Genomic DNA, 20,904 nt, shown 5'->3' on the forward strand with positions numbered 1-20,904 from the left:
AATGGCCATTTTAATAATGTTTATTCATCCAATCCAAAAACAAAGAATGCTTTTCCATTATTTTTGTTTCTAAAATATTTCACATTCTAGAAAGCAGTTTCATTATTTTTATGCATGGCCTTTTAGTTTTTTCCAACGTCCAAGATGCTTTCTTGGTGGGCCAGGCAGTGGTGCACCCAGTTGAGTGTACATCGTACCCTGCACAAGTACCTGGGCTTAAGCCCTTGGTCCCCACCTACAGGGGAGAAGCTTCACAAGTGGTCAATCAGGTCTTCTGGTGTTTCTCTTCCTTTCTCCTCTCTGTCCAATCTAATAAAAAAGGGCAGGACAAAAGGAAAAATGGCCACCAGAAACAGTGGATTCCTCATGCAGACACCAAGCCCCAGCAATAACCTTGGTAGCAATAAAATAAATGAATAAAAGATGCTCTTTTCTCCCATTGTATTATCTTGGCTTTTTTTTTTTTTTCATAGATTAGTTTTATGTAGGTTTCTTTCTTTTTTCCTTTATTTATTTATTTTTTTTTTGCCTCCAGGATTATTGCTGGGGCTCAGTGCCTGCACTACAAATACACTGCTCCTGGAGGCCATTTTTCCCATTTTGTTGTTGTTATTGTTATTGTTGTTGCCATTGCTGCTGCTGTTGTTGGATAGGACAGAGAGAAATCAAGAGAGAAGGGGGAGAGAAAGACACCTGCAGACCTGCTTCACCGCTTGTGAGGCGACTCCCCCCTGCATGTGGGAGCTGGGGGCTTGAACAAAGAGCCTTAGCCTGTCCTTGCCCTTCCTGCCATGTGCCTTAACCTGCTGAGCTACCGCCTGGCTCCCATATGTAGGTTTCTAACTAGGATTCCTGTCTTATTTTCTTGATCTGTGTGTCTATTTTTGTTCTAACGCCATGCTGTTTCAATTACTGTTGTTTTGTGGAATACCCTGATGTCTGCCTTCATTTTGCTTCCTCTCTGAAACTGTACCCTTTCAATCATCAACTTCTCATTTCCCTTTCTTTCCAGTCACTGGAAACCATCTTTCTATTTCCTTGAATTTTTCTACTCTAGATACTTCATATAAGAGAACCCATACTACATTTCTGTTTTTTTATTATTTGACTTAGCATAATAACTAACTTCAAGGTTTATCCTTGTCATAGCATATGTCGCAAATCCTTTATTTTGGGGTTGGAGGAATAGCATAATGGGTTATGCAAAAAAAAAATTATATGCCTGAGGCTCCAAAGAAAGTTCCCAGACTTGGAGTCTGGCGGTAGCGCTGCAGGTTAAGTGCAGGTGGCGCAAAGCTCAAGGACCTGCATAAGGAGCCTGGTTCAAGCCCTGGGCTCCCCACCTTCAGGGGAGTCGCTTTCACAGGCGGTGAAGCAGGTCTGCAGGTGTCTATCTTTCTCTCCTCCTCTCTGTCTTCCCATCCTCTCTCGACTTCTCTCTCTCCTATCCGATAACAATAATAACAACGACGACGACGATAAACAAGGTCAACAAAAGGGAAAAAAAATTAAAAATCTGTTGTGTAGATAGAAATGCTTGACAGGCAGGGGTGATAGCATAATGGTTGTGCAAAAGATTTTCCTGCCGTAGGCTCTGAAGTTCCAGGTTCAGTACTCCCTCCACACCACCTTAAGCCCCAGTTGAGCAGTGTTCTAGCAAAATATAAAATTACATCTAAAAAAAAGTAATGTTTGAGTATTAGTTTCAGCATTTGGCACGTCGATGTTCCCATGTTTGATGAAGTCCTTTCGATTTGAAACGACTCAACAGCAAACCGAATGGAATGGAAAAAGGAAGGAGGAGGTGTCCGATGGCCTAGGGGGAAAAAAGAGTCGCGGCTCCTTTTAAGGAGGGTGGGCGTGGCCTTCTTGCCTTTAGCCCCCGCAGTGCCCAGGGACCCGCGGCCAATGAGAGGGGCGGGGCGGGACGTGCGTCTTGACGTCATTGCGCCCAGGTCGACTCTGAGCTGGCGGCGCGGTGGAGGAAAGTGGCCGGGTTAGTGCCAGTCGCAGTCGGTGGCTGCGGGGCTCGGGGCTGGAGGCTGAGGAGCAGCTGGGCGAGGCCTGGGGAGGTGAGGCGGGTCGGGGTTCCGGGGAGAGAAGATCCCCCGGGGGGCGGGGCCTGTTCAGCATCTCCTGACCTTGAAGGCCGCAGGGGACGCGGGGCCGGGCTGCGGGAGAGGCGGCGTGCGGGGCCGGGCGCGGGGAGTGAGGCCGGGAGACGCCGCGCCGGTGTCCTCTGCGAGCGCGCTGCGCGGCCTGTGCTGGTGAATGTGCCGGCGTGTCCTTTACTCGCTCAGGAGTGGTCGGTGTGGGTGACTAGCCCACCAAGAAATACAGGCGCACCGGGGAAGAATATTTTGCCGTTGTTAAACGAAATATCCTGTAAATGTTGTTGATGGGTGAATTTGGTTTTTTACTAAAAGAGAGAGAGCAAGAGGGACGGGCGGTAGCGTAGGATCCCGGTTCGAGCCCCCGGTTCGAGCCCCCGGCTCCCCGCCTGCAGAGGGGTCGCTTCACGGGCAGTGAAGCAGGTCTGCAGGTGTCTGTCTTTCTCTCCCCCCTCTCTGTCTTCCCCTCCTCTCTCCATTTCTTTCTGTCCTATCCAACAACGATGACATCAATAACAACAACAATAATAACTACAACAATAAAACAACAAGGGCAATGAAAGGGAATAAATAATTTTTTTAAAAAAAAGATTCACTGATTCATCAGTGGCAGAGAGAGTCCAGAGCCAAACTCGGGAACTTGCACTGCTGGAGACTGAACTCAGTAAGAGTAAAGATGAAAGTTGGGTAGCTAAAGTGAACCATGTGCGTGCGCATATCAAAATTGCCAGAAGACAGTAAAAGCTGTTTCTGTAAGTGGGCCATCATTAGTGACAATACATTTGATGAGCTGTTGCTACCAAAATATTAAACCTGAAAGTGTTTGTTTGTTTGTTTCAGGTGACCAGAGCTACAGAATGTCACTAGCACGTTCATCCGTCCATGCCAAATGGATTGTAGGGAAGGTGATCGGGACAGCAATGCAGAAAACTGCTAAAGTTAGAGTGACCAGGCTTGTTCTAGATCGCTATTTGTTAAAGGTGAGAATCAGTCCACCACCACCCTTTTTTTTTTTATTTATTCCTTTTTGTTGCCCTTGTTTTATTGTTGTAGTTATTATTGTTGTTGTTGATGTCGTTGTTGTTAGATAGGACAGAGAGAAATGGAGAGAGGCGGGGAAGACAGAGAGGGGGAGAGAAAGACAGACACCTGCAGACCTGCTTCACCGCCTGTGAAGCGACTCCCCTGCAGGTGGGGAGCCGGGGGCTTGAACCGGGATCCTTATGCCGGTCCTTGCACTTTGCGCCACCTGCGCTTAACCCGCTGCGCTACCACCCAACTCCCCACCCCCTTTTTAAAAAATAAATAAATAAAGTCAAAACTGGGCTGGGGAAATAACAACTGTTCTGCAAAAGGCTTTGATGCCTGAGGTTCCAGGTTCAGTCCCCAGCACCAACCACCGTAAGCCAGGGCTCTAGTCTTTCTTTCTCCGTGTCTCTGTCTGTGTCTGTCTCATTAAAAATACATTTTTAAAAATTGTGTGAGTGTATGCCTAAACACATCCCCAAACTTTTTTTTTAATTGTATTTATTAATGAGAAAGAGAAAAGAAAAGAGAGAAAGAACCAGACATCACTCTTGTACATGTGCTGCTGGAGATCGAACTTTATTCTTTTTTTTTTTTTTTTAAGATTTTTATTTATTTATTGATGAGAAAGAAGGAGAGAGTGAAAGAACCAAATATCACTCTGGTACATTGCTGCGAGGGCTTGAACTCAACCAGGACCTCACACTTGAGAGTCAAGCGCCTTATCCACTGCGCCACCTCCCGTACCACGGGCCTTTATTCTTGAGAGTCTAAGGCTTCATCCTTAGACCACCGCTTTTTTAAAAAATTTTTTATATTTATTTATTTTCCCTTTTGTTGCCTTTGTTGTTGTAATTATTATTGTTGTTATTGATGTTGTCGTTGTTAGGTAGGACAGAGAGAAATGGAGAGAGGAAGGGAAGACAGAGGAGGAGAGAAAGATAGACACCTGCAGACCTGCTTCACCACCTGTGAAGTGACTCCCTTGCAGGTGGGGAGCTGGGGTTCGAACCAGGATCCTTCCGCTGGTCCTCACGCTTTGCACCACCTGCGCTTCACCCGCTGCGCTAACCCCCAACTCCCACAGCTCGGTTTTCTTTCTTTTTTTTTTTTTTTTTTAATATTTACGCCCTTTTTGTTGCCCTTGTTGTTTTATCGTTGTAATTATTATTATTGATGGCCATTGTTATTGGATAGGACAGAGAGAAATGGAGAGAGGAGGGGAAGACAGAGAGGGAGAGAAAGACACCTGCAGACCTGCTTCACTGCTTGTGAAGTGACTCCCCTGCAGGTGGGGAGCCGGGGCTCCAACCCGGATGCTTGCAATTTGTGCCATGTGCGCTTAACCTGCTGCGCTACCCCCCGACTCCTGCAGCTCAGTTTTCTATGGGAAGGCTCTGGGCATTTTATGTCCTTAAAAGATACTCTCTCTCCTCACGCCCTGGCTGCTTTTCTGCACATTGTTGTTTCCCTTGTCCTGTACCACAGTGCCAGGTCATGGATGAAAACCATTCCGCTTGCTTCTCCTAACAGTACTTCAACAAGCGGAAGACCTACTTTGCGCATGACGCGCTCCAGCAGTGCACCGTGGGAGATATTGTGCTCCTCAAAGCTTTACCCGTCCCGCGCACAAAGCACGTGAAGCATGAACTGGCTGAGATCATTTTCAAAGTCGGAAAAGTCATCGACCCAGTGACAGGCAAGCCCTGTGCGGGCACTAGTTACCTGGAGGATCCTGTCAGCTCGGAAACAAGCCACCTCAGCAAAAGCCTGGAAGAACTCAATATCTCGGCAACACAGTAAAGAGGACTCTCTTAAGGAGCCATTTGCTTTATAGGAAAAGACATGTTTCTAAGTTTCATTCAGTAGCTGTTAAGTTTTTCTCCCAGTATTTACGAAGTAGCTAAAAGCAAATAAATAAAGTGCCTGTTAGAATTTTTCTTAAAAGCTTGTGGTCTGCTGCTCCACATTTCCTTTCAGTAAACATACCTTCCTGTTACACGGAATGTCTAGAAATCTGCTTTTTTTAAAAAAAAAAGAAAATTAGTGCTGTAACAGTGTTTTACAAACTTAGAAGATTTCAGGGGTATGATCTCACGTGTCCACATGGTGTATGTAAATCACATCACTGGCACATGCAGTACTGGAGACTCAACTCGGGACCCCACGTTTTGATTCTCTTCCTTTATCCACTGTACCACCTCCTGGCTTGCAACCAGTTTGGATGTTTTTCTCTAGAAAGAGAGAGGAGAGGGAAAGCATCAAAGCTTCCTTCAGTACAGTGAGGGGCAGCTTAAACCTGTCTCTTGACGAAGCAACACACTCACTATGGAGCTATTTGGCCCCGGTCGCAATTTTTGTGGTTACATTTGTGATTCATACACCTGCCCTGTGCAGTACAATCCTGACCCTGCCCTTAAACTGTTCCTCCATGACAGACTCTCCCTTCTTCCTCTGAACAATTCCTCTCCCCTTGGGACTGGAGCTGTCGGGTTTATCTTCCACTCGCGTGTTCCCTCAGCACTGGTGAACCTCTCCGTTTCCACACCTGCCACAGTTGGTCCAGTCATTCTCCGCCCTACTCCCACCTCCCACGGTTAGATTGGGATGGCTTGAGGGCAGGGCCCCTGCTAGCACCCACTAGTAATTAAATGAAAAGCCCCAAGACTACTAGTGAATTTTGAGCTGGGAAGGGGAAAGATGCCTCCTGCCTGAGGCTCTCAGGTCCCAAATTCAATCCTCCATAAGCCAAAACTGAGCAGTGCTCTGGAAATAGGTAAAATGGTAGCGAGTGCTGGGGAGGTGGCCAGGTGGATGGAGCGCAGAGCATGATTGAGGTTGTCCAGGGGGTGGGTCCCTCATGCTTTATGGCAGAGCAGTGCTCCCATCTCAAAAATAAATTTAGGGGGCCGGGTTGTGGGACACCTGGTTGAGCGCACATGTTACAATGTGCAAGGACTCGGGTTTGAGCCCCCGGTCCCCACCTGCAGAGGGAAAGCTTTGCGAGTGGTGAGGCAGGGCTGTAGGTGTCTGTCTCTATCTTCCCCTTCCCTTTTGACTTCTGTCTATGCAATAAAGGTTATAATAATAATTTTTAAATAAATATAAGCGGTGGCTAGAGCCTTGGACTTTGAAGAATGAGATCTCAAATTCCATCCCTGGCGTCCCAGCTACAAGAGACAAGAGAGCTGCTCTGGTGTGTGTGTGTGTATGTGTGTGTGTGTGTGTGTGTGTGTGTGAGTGTGTGTGTGAGTGTGTGTGTGTGAGAGTGTGTGTGTGTGAGTGTGTTTGTGAGTATGTGTGTGTGTGTGTGAGTGTGTGTGTGTGTGTGTGTGAGTGTGTGTGTGAGTGAGTGTGTGTGTGTGTGTGAGTGTGTGTGAGTGTGTGTGTGAGTGTGTGTGTGACAAAATTCAGGACATGTTCGAGCGTTGGGGAAAACAGTTCACTTGGATAATGCACTGCTTTGTCATGTAGGTGTCCCAGGTTCGAGTCCGGCCCCCGCTTCATTGGCAGCTGTGGTCTCTGTCTCTTAAATCAAATGAAACGAGATTAAATAACGAAAAGTGTTCCAGTAGCCGCCCCTCCCGGCTCTGCCCCCGCACTAGCTCGGCTCGGGTCCAGCCCGGCGGTCGGTCGGCCGCCACCGCCCCACGCCCGGCGCCCCCTGGCGGCCGCGCCCCGCGCTGCAGTGTCTGCGGCCCCGCCCCGCCCCAGCCCTGCGGTGCGGCCCGGCCGGGGGAGGGGTCGCGGCGGCGTCAGCGGCGGCGCCCGGGCGGTGGGAGCGGAGGCGCCGGAGCAAGATGGCGGCGCGAGTGCTGCGCGTCTGCGGAGCGGCCTCGGCCGGCGGCCTCCTGCAGCAGGCCGCCCCCTGTAGCCTCCTGCCCGGGCTCCGGTGAGCAGCAGCGCCGCCCTTTCCGGGAGCAGCCGGGGAGGGGCCGCCGCGGGGCGGAGGGCACAGGGGCCGGCGCGGGTCTCCGCCCTGGAGCGGCCGCGGGGCCCTGCGGGCCGGAGCGCCGGCGGGTCGAGGCGCCTCAAGGTCAGCGGGGGCGCGAGGCCACGGCCGCTGCGCGGAGCCCGGAACCCGGAGCCCGGAGCCGGGGCCGCTCTGCCCTGCGGCGCCCGGGGTGGCCGGCGGGGCCCCGCCCGAGGCGGCCGAGGGGAGCCCGGGGCGCAGCAGCGGCGCCGGACAGTCGCTGGTGCACCGACAGGACAGTGCTCGGGAGTTGTCGGCGCCAGTGGGCTTCGCGGTTGGCCTTTTCCCCTTTTTCTAAGCGCTTTAGATTCGATGTTGGCTTTTCCGATTCCGTCTCTGAACCACCCATGGAAAAGTCTCCTTTTCCACTTGTGGAAGCCAAATCTCATTTAATTTAAACTCGTAGGAATGTTTCTTCGCCTGCCCCCCACACACACACACAGTCATTTCAATGTTACATGCCTATCGATTTGTTTTTAATTCTTTTTTTTTTTAAGCCAAAGCACTTACCAGCTTTCTGGCTTATGGTGGTGCAGGGGATTGAAGCAGGAGCCTCAGGCAGGAGTCTCTACATAACCATTATGCTAGCTACCCCTTTGCCCATGTTGATCTGTTTTTAATTAACCTCTAGAAAAGTCTGTTGGCACTTAAACATGAACACGCCATGGGACTACCTCTTCGTTAAATTCTTACAGTGGACGTGGGGGCATTATGTGATACGGTTTATTTTCATTTACCCCTGTAGAATCGCTGTCTTGAAGATGAACTGGAACCTCAAAGAAGGCAAAAGACACCGAGCTGAGAAAATCTTTTGTAACCAAGTTTGAAGGCTTCATGCCCACAGCCACCTTCCTAGGGCTGATGCTCAATTTCTCTTTCTAAATTGTGTGTCCCAAGTCATGAACAGATCAGCTTCCTTTTTTTTTTTTTACTATTATTATTATTATGAGTACTTGCCGTGTCTTATTATTTTCACAGAGGTGATACAGGCCCATGACATTTTTTACTTTTATTTGACAGGACAGAGAGAGATTGAGAGGGGAGAGGGAAGTAGGAGAGACGCCTGCCGTGCTGTTCTACTGCCCCCCTGCATGGGAGAGGAAGTTGTGCTTGAACCCAGGTCCTTGTGCACAGTTACATGTGCTCTCTACTGGGTATGCTACTGCCTGGCCCTAGCCCATGAAACTCTTACAGTTACTTAAAAAAAAAAAAAGACAGCTGAGGGTGGGGGTATAGCATAATGGTTATGCAAAGAGACTTTCGTGCCTGAGGCTCTCAAGTCCCAGGTTCAATCCTACATACCGCCATAAACCAGAGCTGAGCAATGCTCTGGTAAAAAAAAAAAAAAACAGCTGAAACTGAAAGTCTTCACTCATCAACACCTCACCTAGTCTGTTGGGGGTTTGCACCCAGAACTGCCTTCTTCCCACTTCCTTTTGGACCCAAATGCACGTTGACACTGAAGTCCTTATCTCTGGCCAGACTGCATTCTTTGTTTACTCTCAGCTCTCCTGTACTTTGTGGCTACTCCTTCCTGGGCAAGAGTCTGCTTAAACCATAGGTGCTCTGTGGGACTGAGTCTAGACCTGTTGAATCCACTGACTAGATCAAATATTGAATGTATGAAGTGGAACTGAGCATAGTAGCCATGGCCTCAGAGATTGAGATGGAGAATTTGGTTGCTCTGAGAGAAAGTCTGGTTACCTCTCAGTGAGGAATTATGGCAACTTCTCTAAGCAGGTGAATTAAAGCTGAGACTTGAAGGGTTTAGGGTGTATGAAAGGTCTGAGAGAAGGGGTCAGAGATCATCAGTAATTCACAGAAGAGTCTGAGAGGCTGGCACCTAGTGAAAGGAAACCTGGCTGGAGGAGAGGTGGCAAGGAGCAGGGGCCAGCCAGCTTAGGAAGCTGGGATGTTATTCTGAGAACCGTGGAAGACCTACCTGTCCAATCTGAACTCCTGGCCTGGAAGGTGACTCAGTGTGTGGTTTGCATGCTTGAGTCCTCAGTGCCTCTATTATTGAGCAGTGTCCTGGTCTCTCTCTTGAAGTAAAATTATAAACTTGCATGTGATTGGGGCTCCATGGTAGCACACCCAGTTGAGCGCTCATGCTGTCATGCACAAGGATCCAGGTTCAAGCCCCCCAGTCCCTAACTGCAAGGGGAAAGCTTGAGTTACTATTTTTTTTTCTTTGTTGGTGTGCTGAAAACTGATGCATCATGATCATCACCACTCCAGCCTGTCATTTGCAGATAGAAACAGATGGGGGCAGATGCCACAGCACTCAAGTTTCCTCACTGCCACAGTTTTCCCATGTGGTGTGCCCAGGGCTCAAACCTGGGCCTGAGTGAGCATGGTGAGGCAGGTGCCCCACCGATGAGCTGTCTTGCTGCCCCTACCCTCATCCACTTTTTTTTTTTTCTTGCTTCCAGGGTTGTCGCTGGGGCTTGGTGCCTGTACTACAAATCCACTGCTCCTGGCAGCCATCTTTTTCCCCATTTTGTTATTGTTATTGTTGTAGGAGAGAAATCGAGAGGGGGAGAGAAAGATAGGGACACCTGCAGACCTGCTTCGCCGCCCGTGAAGCGACCCCCCCCCCTGCAGGTGGGGAGCTGGGGGCTGGAACTGGGATCCTTGCACTTCACGCCACATGTCCTTAACCCAGTGTGCAAACGCCCAGCCCCCCACATTTGCTTTAAATCAGTCTGATTATTGGAAAGGGAGCAAGGTTGAGGATAGTGACCTTTACTGAGTCATGTGGTCCAGAGGAAGGTGAGTGTCCACCCCTGTGCCAGGCTCTGTTGGGGACTTCAGTGAGTAATATTCTTGTCACCTAGGAGTTGGCTAGTAATGTTTAAAAGTGGCAACAGGTGTGGGGTGTGGCAGTGGGAATCCAGAGCAGAGTTGAACTGGTGCGGTTTCAGAGTCCAGTGAAGCAGTTCAGCGGCAAGGTCCCAGAGCTGTTGACTATGGCGTGGCCTCAAAGTCCTCCTCAGGGGGCTGGGGAGAAGCAGAATGGTTCTGCAATAGACTTGCATGCCTGAGCTCCCAGAGCTGAGCAGGATCCTAGCCTTTCTCTCTTTTCTCTTTAAAATAAATTTAAAGGGAGTTGGGTGAGCGCACGGGACGCAAAGCGCCAGGGCCAGCATAAGGATCCCCAGCTCCCCACCTGCAGGGGAGTCGCTTCACAGGCGGTGAAGCAGGTCTTCAGGTGTCTGTCTTTCTCTCCCCCTCTCTGTCTTCCCCTGCTCTCTCCATTTCTCTCTGTCCTATCCAACAACGACGACAATAATAACTACAATAATAAAAAATAACAAGGGCAACAAAAGGGAATAAATAATTCAATAAATAAATATTAAAAATATACTTTAAAAAATAAAATAAATTTTGAAAAAGGAAAAATCCTTTTAACAAGAACAAAAGTCAAAGGAACTGTTCAGCTACATCTAACATTTGGGATTTAGCATACAGGACCGTAGAATGTTGATGACTGTTGACAGATTTATGGGTTTGTTTCTTAGTTGATTTGTTTTTCAGACAGACAGGTAGGGAGAGAGTGAGAGAGACCACAGCACCCCAGCTCTCTTCAATGCGGTGAACACTGGGCTCGAACCAGCAGAGCAGCACACTAGCCAAGTGAGCTATTTTGCTGGCCCTAGATTCCTGGGTTTTATTATGCTCTTTCACATTTAAGATTTTTCATAATTAAGCTTTCATAAACCATAGGGATTATAGACCATAGGAATGTTGAAGATTTCTTATTAATAAAATATTGGTCAAAAAGACCCTGGGAAGTGGCCCCCAGGGGCCATGGATGAATTGTGACCTGAGTGGCAAAGGCAGTGGGAAAGGGCAGCCAGTCAGGTCATTGGTTTATTTTTATTCATTTCTTTCTTTCTTTTTTCTTTTTTTTTCCACCAGGCTGCTCTCTGGGACTCAGCTCCTGCACTCCACTGTGCCCAGTGGCTTTTTTTTTTTTTCTTCTTATAGTCACAGAGACCAAAAGAAGAGAGGGAGAGGAAAAGAGAGTTACCTACTCCACTGCTTATGAAACCTTCCCACCCCCTTGCCTCCCCAACAGGTGGGGACCAGGGACTTGAACCCTTGTCCTTGAACATGGTGGCACGTGTGCTCTCCAGGTGTGCCACTGCCCGGCCCCTGGTCATCGGGCAGTTGTGCCTGATGCTACTAAAAGGTTAAATACCATGACAGGAAGAATCTGGATTTGCCTAGAGCAGTTTCAGTGACCTTACAAGAACTGTTTCAGAGAGGAAGTTGAAGGTCTTCCCATAGGACTTCTGTGTTTTATTCCCCCTCCCCCTCCCTCCCTCTCTCTCTCTCTCTCTCTCTCTCTCTCATAAATCTAGCTTTAACACAAAAAGAAAAATCAGAAAGTTTGTCTAATCTGACAAGTAAAACTTTCTTGTACTTTTTCGATGTGACACGTATACATTAAAAAAGAAAATTCTTGGGAGTCGGGTGGTAGCGCAGCGGGTTAAGCGCACATGGCGTAAAGCACAAGGACCGGCGTGAGGATCCCGGTTCAAGCCCCCGGCTCCCCCACCTGCAGGGGAGTTGCTTCACAAGCAGTGAAGCAGGTCTGCAAGTGACTTATCTTTCTCTCTCCCTCTCTGTCTTCCCCTCCTCTCTCCATTTCTTTCTGTCCTATCCAACAACGACAACATCAATAACAGCAATAATAACTACAACAATAAAACAAGGGCAACAAAAAGGGAGTAAATAAATATTTTTTAAAAAAAAGAGAGAGAGAAGGAGAGAAAGAAAAATTGGGGAGCAGCTTAACTACTGTATGGGGGACAGATAGATAAAGGTCAGGCATTGCACAATTGATAGATCTTTCCCTGACAGATGAATAAAGACCGTTAGACTACTAGTGATCTCATTGTCAGATGTATTTTTTTTTATTTTTTTAAATTTCTTTACTGGGAAATTAATGTTTTACATTCGACAATAAATATAATAGTTTGTACATACATAACATTTCCCAGTTTTCCATATAACAATACAACCCCCACTAGGTCCTCTGTCATCCTTCTTGGACGTGTATTCACACACACACACACACACACACACACACACACACACACACACACACACACACACACACATCCATCCCAGAGTCTTTTACTTTGGAGCAATACGCCAATTCTAGTTCAGGTCCTACTTGTGTTTTCTCTTCTGATCTTGTTTTTCAACTTCTGCCTGAGAGTGAGATCATCCCATACTCACCCTTCTGATGTCAGATGTATTTCTGTTCTGTAATTTGCTCTGACTAAACCGCAAGGCTCTTTCACACCTAGACTGGACTTAAGTCTTCTCCTCCTCCTTGCGGGAGTATCTTTCCAACGCCCCCTCCCTCTTGCCCTTACTGCCACCATCTTAGCCCAGAGCTGGCCATCAGCCCTCTCAGTGTGTGTTACTGCACACCTGCTGGACAGGGAGTCCAAGAACCTCATACACACCCTGTGTTTATCACTTCAGTTGGATCCACTGCTTCACTCCCAGAAAGCTTTTTTTTTTTTCACACCTTGATCTTTTTGGAAACCTTGCTAGCATTTCACTGTGTACAGAATGAACCCAGCTAAGTAGAACCAGTGCCCCACCTGGCTCTCTCATAAGCATCTCTCCCTCCTCCCACACCCCGTTTTCCTGCCTCAGCGTGAGCTCTTTTCTGTTCCATAAAGACACCGTATAGCTTAAGGACTCTATCCCCTGGACATGTTGTTCCCTGTGGCTGGAATTAGCGGCTGCCTCGCCCACCTGTTTCGCTTGTCTTCAAGCCAGTGTCGGAATGTGTCCGCTGGAATCCCTCTCGCTCCTTCCAAGCCATCGAGCCATTCTGTTTGTATAAATAAATCTACAGTATCTGACTGTTAATGCATTGAGATTATATATATATATATATATTTTTTTTTTCCTCCAGGGTTATTGCTGGGGCTCGGTGCCTACACCACAAATCCACTGCTCCTGGAGGCCATTTTTTCCCTTTTGTTACCGTGGTTATTTTACCATTGTTGTGGTTATTATTATCATTGTTATTGATGTCATCGTTATTAGGACAGAGAGAAATGGAGAGAGGAGGGGAAGACAGAAGGGGAAAGAAAGATAGACACCTGCAGACCTGCTTCACCACCTGTGAAGTGACTCCCCTGCAGGTGGGGAGCCGGGGGCTCGAACCGGGATCCTTCCGCCAGTCCTTGTGCTTTGCTCCAGGTGCGCTTAGCCCACTGCGCTGCCGCCCGACCCCCTATATATATTATTTTTTATCAGCACTGCTTAGCTCTTGCTTATGGTAGTTGGGAGTGGGGGTATCCGAGACTTTGGAGCCTTGGGCATGAGAGTCTCTTTGCATAACCATTATGCTATCTACCTCCACCCTGCATTGATAGATTTTTAATGTGATTTGTCTTATTCATTTATTTTGGATACAGGAAGAGAAAAAATTGAGAGGGTAGGGAGAGAGAGAGAGAGACACCTACAGCCCTGCTTCACCTCTTGTGAAGCCTGCATTCAACCAGGTGCGCCACCACCGGCCCCTTGACTTACAGCAGCTGGCAAACAGTGCTTATTCAGTTTAACATCTCCCCACTTTGTAAAGTGTCACACCACGTACCAGGTTATAAAGCTGACCAGTCAGGGTGTGCAGTGCTGTAGGTGAAGAACCATGACATTGATCTTATCACCCGACCAGCAGTTGGCACAGCGGCTTCTGCCCACTTCCAGGACGCAGCTTGAACAGCTAAATGGATCTGGCTCAGTGGGCAGCTCTGGTCACTTGCTACTCAGGCCAGACTTGGACATTTGCCAGCACAGTCACTGCCCAAGTGCAGATGCAAACACAGCACCACTCAGGTTCTTTTTTTTTTTTTTTTTTTCCCTTCCAGGGTTATTGCTGGGACTCGGTGCCTGCACCATGAATCCACTGCTCCTGGAGGCCATTTTTTCCCCTTTTGTTGCCCTGGCTGTTTTATCATTGTTGTAGTTATTGTTGTTATTGATGTCATTGTTGTTGGATAGGACAGAGAGAAATCGAGAGAGGGGGAAAGATAAGACACCTGCAGACCTGCTTCACTGGGATCCTTACACTGGTCCTTGTGCTTTGTGCCACGTGCGCTTAACCCACGGCACTACCGCCCAACTCCCCATTCAGGTTCTTTTCTGTCTCTCACACTGACTATTTCAACCTCTGGTCTTTAACTTAGAAAGCGTGTCTCTATCTCTTCCTTCGGTGTTACTAAGATCTCTGTGAATGCTCAGTGGGGGAGATTTATACTCGGGAGGCATCTCCCTTACTAGGAAAATATTTGATTCATCACTTTTTTTAATATTTATTTTATTTATTTATTCCCTTTTGTTGCCCTTGTTGTTTTTATTGTTGTAGTCGTTGTTGGATAGGACAGAGAGAAATGGAGAGAGGAGGGGAAGACAGAGAGGGGGAGAGAAAGATAGACACCTGCAGACCTGCTTCACCACCTGTGAAGCGACTCCCCTGCAGGTGGGGAGCAGGGGTTCGAACCGGGATCCTTATGCCGGTCCTTGTGCTTTGCGCCACCTACGCTTAACCCGCTGTAGCTTAACCCGCTGCGCTACAGCCCGACTCCCTCATCACTTTTTTTTTTGCCCCCAGGGTTATCACTGGGGCTCAGTACCTTTACGAATCCACTGCTCCTGGAGCCCTTTTTTTTTTCTCACTGTTGTTTTTGTTGCCATTATTGTTGTTGCTGTTATTGCTGTGGAATAGGACAGAGAGAAATGGAGAGAGATGGGGAAGACAGAGACGGGGAGAGAAAGACAGACACCTGCAGACTCGATTTGTGAAGCAGTCCACCTACAGATGGGAAGCTCAAACTGGGATCCTTGGTCCAGGCCTTGCGCTTTGCATTTGCAGAAAGTGGAAGGTCTGGCTTCTGTAATTGCTTCTCCGCTGAACATAGGTGTTGGCAGGTCAGTCCATACTCCCACCTTGTTTCTTTTTTTAAAATATTTATTTATTTATTCCCTTTTGTTGTCCTTGTTGTTTTATTGTTATAGTTATTGATGTCATCGTTGTTGGATAGGAAAGAGAGAAATGGAGAGAGGAGGGGAAGACAGAGAGGGGGAGAGAAAGATAGAGCCAGGGGCTGGAACTTCTGGTCTGGAAGAACCTTGCTGCTGCATGACTGAAGCTGTAGCAGCAAGGTTCTTCCAGACCAGAAGTTTGAGGATGCAGGTGTCTTGCAGAACTGGCGGGAGAACAGACTCTGCCAGGTTATGAATGGTAAATGGGACTTCTCCATGGATCCACCCCTGGGACCCTGTTGCTATGGAAACTGAATTCCAGAATTGTTGCTGTCAGGCTGCCTGCAATTGTACCCATCATGGTTTCTAGCTTTTGCTTCCCTTTTCCTGTTGATGCAAAGTTGTGGACACAAAGCTGTAATAAGGTGGGGCTGGCCTTCCAGTTGAGCAGGCAGCTGTAGCCTGACTGGTGGGTGTGGGAGAAAGTGAAATGAAGACCAAAAAAAAAAAAAAGACATTTTCTGGGGAAAACAACACTATAGATCTAGAACGTAAAGAGAACAGACTAGGGAGTCGGGTGATAGCGCAGCAGGTAAAGCACAAGGTCTGGTAAGGATCCCAGTTCGAGGCCCCAGCTCCCCACCTCCAGGGGAGTCGCTTCACAGGCGGTGAAGCAGGTCTGCAGGTGTCTGTCTTTCTCTCCCCCTCTCTGTCTTCCTCTCCTCTCTCCATTTCTCTCTTTGCTATCCAACAATGACAACAACAATAATGACTACAATGAAACAACAAGTGCAACAAAAAGGAATAAATAAATATTTTTTTAAAAAAGAGAGAGAGAACAGACTAATGACTGCGAGCCACTGGAATGGTGGAAAGGGTTAATTATACAAAGAGGAATTTTAGAGAGTAAAGGAACTATTCCAGTGTTATTATTAAAACGGCTATATGGCTTTACGCCCTTGTCAAACTTATAGAAAGGAAGTTTTACTATATGTAAATTTGAATTTAAAAAAGATGAAACAAGAACCAATTTTTTGACTCTGACCAAAAAATGTGATTATCAGAAGGGGAGGGAGGTGTTATCATGGTAGGAAGTTACACTGAATATTATGATGTTGGAGACTGATTAATATCAATACTTTTTTTTTTCTTTTTTGCCTCCAGTGTTATTGCTGGGACTTGATGCCTGCACCATGAATCCACTGCTCCTGGAGGCTTCCCCCCCCCTTTTATTCCCCTTGTTTTATCATTGTGATTATTATTGTTGTTATTGATGTCGTTGTGTTGGATAGGACAGAGAGAAATGGAGAGAGGAGGGGAAGACAGAGAGGAGGAGAGAAAGATAGACACCTGCAGACCTGCTTCACCGCCTGTAAAGCGACTCCCCTGCAGGTGGGGAGCCGGGGGCTCGATCCTTACGCCGGTCCTTGCGCTTAGCGCCACACACACTTAACCCGCTGCACTACCATCCGACCCCCATCAGTACTTTTTTTTTTAATTTTTTTTATTTATTTATTCCCTTTTGTTGCCCTTCTTGTTTTATTGTTGTAGTTATTATTGTTGTTGTTGTTGTTGGATAGGACAGAGAGAAATGGAGAGAGGAGGGGAAGACAGAGAGGGGGAGAGAAAGACAGACACCTGCAGACCTGCTTCACCGCCTGTGAGGGGACTCCCCTGCAGGTGGGGAGCCGGGGTTCGAACCGGGATCCTCATGCCGGTCCTTGGGCTTTGCGCCACCTGCGCTTAGCCCGCTGCGCTACCGCCCGACTCCCAGGACTTTTTTTTTGTAATTGCCACCAAGGCAGTCTCTGGGGCCCGGTGCCTGCACAACAGACCCACTGTTCCTAATCGCCATCGTTCTTCCTCTCTCTCCCTATCTCTCTCACTGTTTTCTTCAATTTGATAGGACAGATAGAAATTGAGAAGGGAGGGCCAGGTGGGGGCACACCTGGTTAAGCACACACATTACAGTGCATAAGGATGCAGGTTCAAGCCCCTGGTCCCCACCTGCAGAGGGAAAGCTTCACAAGTGATGAATCAGGGTGGCAGGTATCTCTCTCTGTCCCCTCCCATTACAATTTCTCTCTGTCTCTATCCAATAATAAATAAATACATGAATATTTAAAAATAAATTGAGAGGGGGAGGGAGACAGAAAGAGAGACACCTGCAGACTTGTTTCACTGCTTGTGAAGCGACTCCCCCCTGCAGGTGGGGGCAGGGGCTCAAACCCAAATCCTTGTGCATGATAATGTGTTCGCTTAACCAAGTCGACCACCACCTGGCCCCCTCAATACATCTTTTTTTTTTTTAATAAAAGATATGGGGACACCGATTGTCTTTTCATCAGTCATAGGAGATTTGGAAAAGGATGAGTTTTAGCCAGATTCTAAAATTTAAAGTCCTGTGTACATATACCTTACTTTTTTTTTGCCTCCAGGGTTATTGCTGGGCTCAGTGCCTGCACCATAAATCCACTGCTCCTAGAAGCCATTTTTCTCCCTTTTGTTGCCCTTGTTGTTGTAGCCTTGTTGCAGTATATACCTTACTTTAAAAATGTTTTATTATTTTTTCCCATTTTGTTGCCCTTGTTACCCTTGTTGTATTGTTATTGTTACCATTGATGTTGTCATTGTTGGATAGGACAGAGAGAAATGAAGAGGGGAAGAGAAAGATAGACATCTGCAGACCTGCTTCGCCACTTGTGAAGCCACCCCCCTGCAGGTGGGGAGCCAAGGGCCTAACCCGCTGCGCTACCACCCGACCCCCATGTTTTCTTATTTTTAAGATTTACGAATTTAACCTATGAAAGAGAGAGAAGCAGAGCGTCACCCAGGAACATCCTCCCGGCCCAGCCACATGTCTTCTTCACGCCCAGAACCCCCCACCCCACCACCTCCCAGGCCGCTTTATATGCTTTCTGAACATGCGCTTTCAGACATTTTTGTCAGCTCTTCAGTGTTCAAGTAACATGTATAGAGGAATTATTTTTAAAGATTTTATTTATTTATTTATTAATAATATATCAGTGCTGCCCTTCTTTATTAACGATCACCTGTTACTCTCGTTTGTTGTGTTGTCACCACTGGGATTTCACTACCAGGAGCCAACTTTGAGACCAAAGGAGAAGCGAATGAGTGTTGCTGCCTGTGCTTATGGGCGGGCTGAGAACAGCCGCCAGCCCCTCCGCCGTCTCAGCCGCGGAAGTTCCCCAGGTGCCTGAGAGCCCAGTCACAGCAGTGACTGATTTCCAGAGGCTCCAAAACCACAGTTGTCCGGCACGGCGTGTCCAGTGCATAACAGGCACTGGTACCGGGGAAGCTGTCTTTCAGCCATACTGGTTGCATAATGATTCTGAGTAGTCCTTAATTTGTTTACCTGGTCCCTATGTCTATAAAAAATACCCAAATTGCTCCTTCCGGCGGAAGAAGTGAAAACAAGATAGTAATAAATGTTCTCGTGGGCTTATCTAAATATAACTGCCTGGGGGCCTGACTGCTGGTGTAATTATTGGGCCAGCGAGGCCTGTGCAGTTTTAATTTTGATTTAATTATGGCAGGCTGCCCTCTGGGGAGGTTGCACCAATTAGTAATTCCAAGCAGGTGGCAGTTAACTGTGCGCTCAAAGCTTAAGGTTAAAGGAGCGTTTATTGGGGGCCAGGCAGTAGCAAATATAGTGTGAAGCACCAAGGATCCCGGTTCGAGCCCCCGGCTTCCCACCTGCAGAGGGTCCCTTCACAGGCGGTGAAGCAGTTCTGCAGGTATCTCTCTTTCTCTCCCCCTCTCTGTCTTCCCCTCCTCTCTCCATTTCTTTCTGTCCTATCCAACAACAACGGCATCAATAACAACAACAATGGAAAAAAGATGGTCGCCAGAAGCAGTCAGTGGACTTGTAGTGCAGGCACCTAGTCCCTGGAGGAAAAAAAAAAATCATTTGTTCAAGTAACTTTATCCTCCTTTCTGGCAGCATGTATATAGAAATTCAGGGGAGTCGGGCAGTAGCGCTGCGGGTTAAGCACAGGTGGTGCAAAGTGCAAGGTCCAGCATAAGGATCCCGGTTCGAGTCCCCGGCTCCCCACCTGCAGGGGAGTCGCTTCACAAGCAGTGAAGCAGGTCTGCAGGTGTGTGTCTCTCTCTCCCCATCTCTGTCTTCCCCTCCTCTCCATTTCTCTCTGTCCTATCCAACAACATCAATAACAATAACTATAACAATAAAACAACAGTGCAACAAAAGGGAATAAATATTTTTAAAATGTTAAAAAAAAAAGAAATTCAGTTACAAGATTAAAAAATCAGCACATTACTAATGCTAATAGAGTTTATATTCTTTTTTATTTTATAATCTCTACTTTCTTATTGGATAGAAATAGTCAAATCGAGAAGGAGGGAGAAAGAGAGACCCCTGTAGCACTGCCTCACCACTCACAAAGCTTTCCCTCTGCAGGTGGGGACCAGGGGCTCAAACCTGGGTCCTTGTGCATTGTAACATGTGCGCTCAACTAGGTGCACCACCACCTGGCTCCTAGAGTTTATATTCTTAAGTTCTGATTTAATTGAATTTTTGGATAGAGATACTGGAAGAGAAGAGGGAGGAGAGAGAGAGAGCTACCTGCAGCCCTACTTCACCACCCGTGAAGGTTCTCCCCTGTAGGTGGGCCTGGAGCTTGAACCCGAGTCTTGATCATGGTAACACGTACCTTCAGCTAGGTGCACTAATTTTCCCCTGGCCCCCGCGTTCATAAGTTTTTGTGCCAGTTAGAAATTTTTAGTCAAAGGTGAATTTAAAGGTGATTTTTGATGTTTGTTTTGTTTCATTGCCACCAGGGTGATAGCCGGGACTTGGTTCCATCAGCATCACTGAATCCTCTGCTCCCGGCGAGGACAGAGAGAAGTTGAGAGAGGAGGGAAAGAGAGGGGCTGGGTGGTGGCGCACCTGGTTGAGCACACATGTGACAGTGCACAAGGACTCTGGTTCAAACCCCCAGTCCTCACTTTTCAAGGAGAAAGCCCTGCAGTGGTGAAGCAGTGCTACAGGTTGGTCTCTCTGTCTCTCCCTCTCTTGTCTCCCCCTACCCTCTCGATTTCTGGCTGTCTCTACAATAAATAAAGATAATAAAAATTATTGGGCAGGGATAGATAGCATAATGGTTATGCAAAGAGACTTTCATGCCTGAGATTCCAAAGTCCCAGGTTTAATCCCCTGCACCACCATAAGCCAGAGCTGAGCAGTGCTCTGGTAAAAAAAAAAAAAAAAAAAAAAAAAAATTCTTTAAAAAAAAAAGATAATAAAAATTATTAAGAAAATGGAGAGAGAGACAGATAGGCCTCTACAGACCTGCTCCACTCCTTGTGAAGCTTCTCCCCTGCAGGTAAGGAGTGGGGGCTTGAACCCAGGTCCTTGTGCATGGTAATATGTGCTTTTTTATTTTTATTTTGCCTCCAGGGTTATCAAGCACCTGGTCTCCACTTGCAGAGGTGAGGCTTCACGAGCGGTGGAGAAGATCTGCAGGTGTCTCTCTGTCTCTCCCTCTTTGTCACCCCTTTCCTCTTGGTTTCTGTCTCTATCCAGTAAATCAATAGAGATAATAAAAAAAAATTTAAAGGGAAATATTTGTGTGGTATTGTAGCTTCGGTTTTTTTTTAACATTGCATTAGACAACCTTTTTAAAAAATTTTTATTTATTTATTATCAGAGACAGAAATTGAGAGGGAAGGGGGAGAGAGACCAAGAGACACCTGCCGCCCTGCTTCACCACTCGCAAAGCTTTCCCCCTGCAG

At 47.4% G+C, this 20,904-nt stretch overlaps 2 protein-coding genes across 4 annotated transcripts in view; both read left to right on the forward strand.

The window, feature by feature from the left end:
- Positions 1–1,909: 1,909 nt before the first annotated feature.
- On the forward strand, positions 1,910–5,084 carry MRPS17 (mitochondrial ribosomal protein S17). 2 transcript variants are annotated; one of them, XM_007530047.3, is made up of 3 exons: positions 1,910–1,996; positions 2,952–3,091; positions 4,671–5,084. In XM_007530047.3, the coding sequence occupies exons 2-3, from the start codon at positions 2,969–2,971 to the stop codon at positions 4,938–4,940; spliced, it is 393 nt and encodes a 130-aa protein (XP_007530109.1). In that variant the 5' UTR covers positions 1,910–1,996; positions 2,952–2,968; the 3' UTR covers positions 4,941–5,084. The 2 variants fall into 2 exon arrangements, with proteins under 2 accessions (XP_007530109.1, XP_060029111.1); XM_060173128.1 differs by lacking the exon at positions 1,910–1,996 and adding an exon at positions 2,050–2,072.
- Positions 5,085–6,854: 1,770 nt separating this feature from the next.
- NIPSNAP2 (nipsnap homolog 2) overlaps positions 6,855–20,904 on the forward strand; it is a 38,148-nt gene continuing 24,098 nt past the window's right edge. Inside the window, exon 1 of one of the 2 annotated variants that reach the window (XM_060173142.1) lies at positions 6,855–7,029. In XM_060173142.1, coding sequence (XP_060029125.1) covers positions 6,938–7,029 — 92 coding nt within the window. In that variant the 5' untranslated portion in view covers positions 6,855–6,937. The remainder of the gene's footprint in view (positions 7,030–20,904) is intronic. The other variant, XM_060173141.1, reaches the window with a different exon arrangement.

The sequence above is a fragment of the Erinaceus europaeus genome, chromosome 15 (assembly GCF_950295315.1).
Source record: "Erinaceus europaeus chromosome 15, mEriEur2.1, whole genome shotgun sequence".
NCBI classification, from domain to species: domain Eukaryota; kingdom Metazoa; phylum Chordata; class Mammalia; order Eulipotyphla; family Erinaceidae; genus Erinaceus; species Erinaceus europaeus.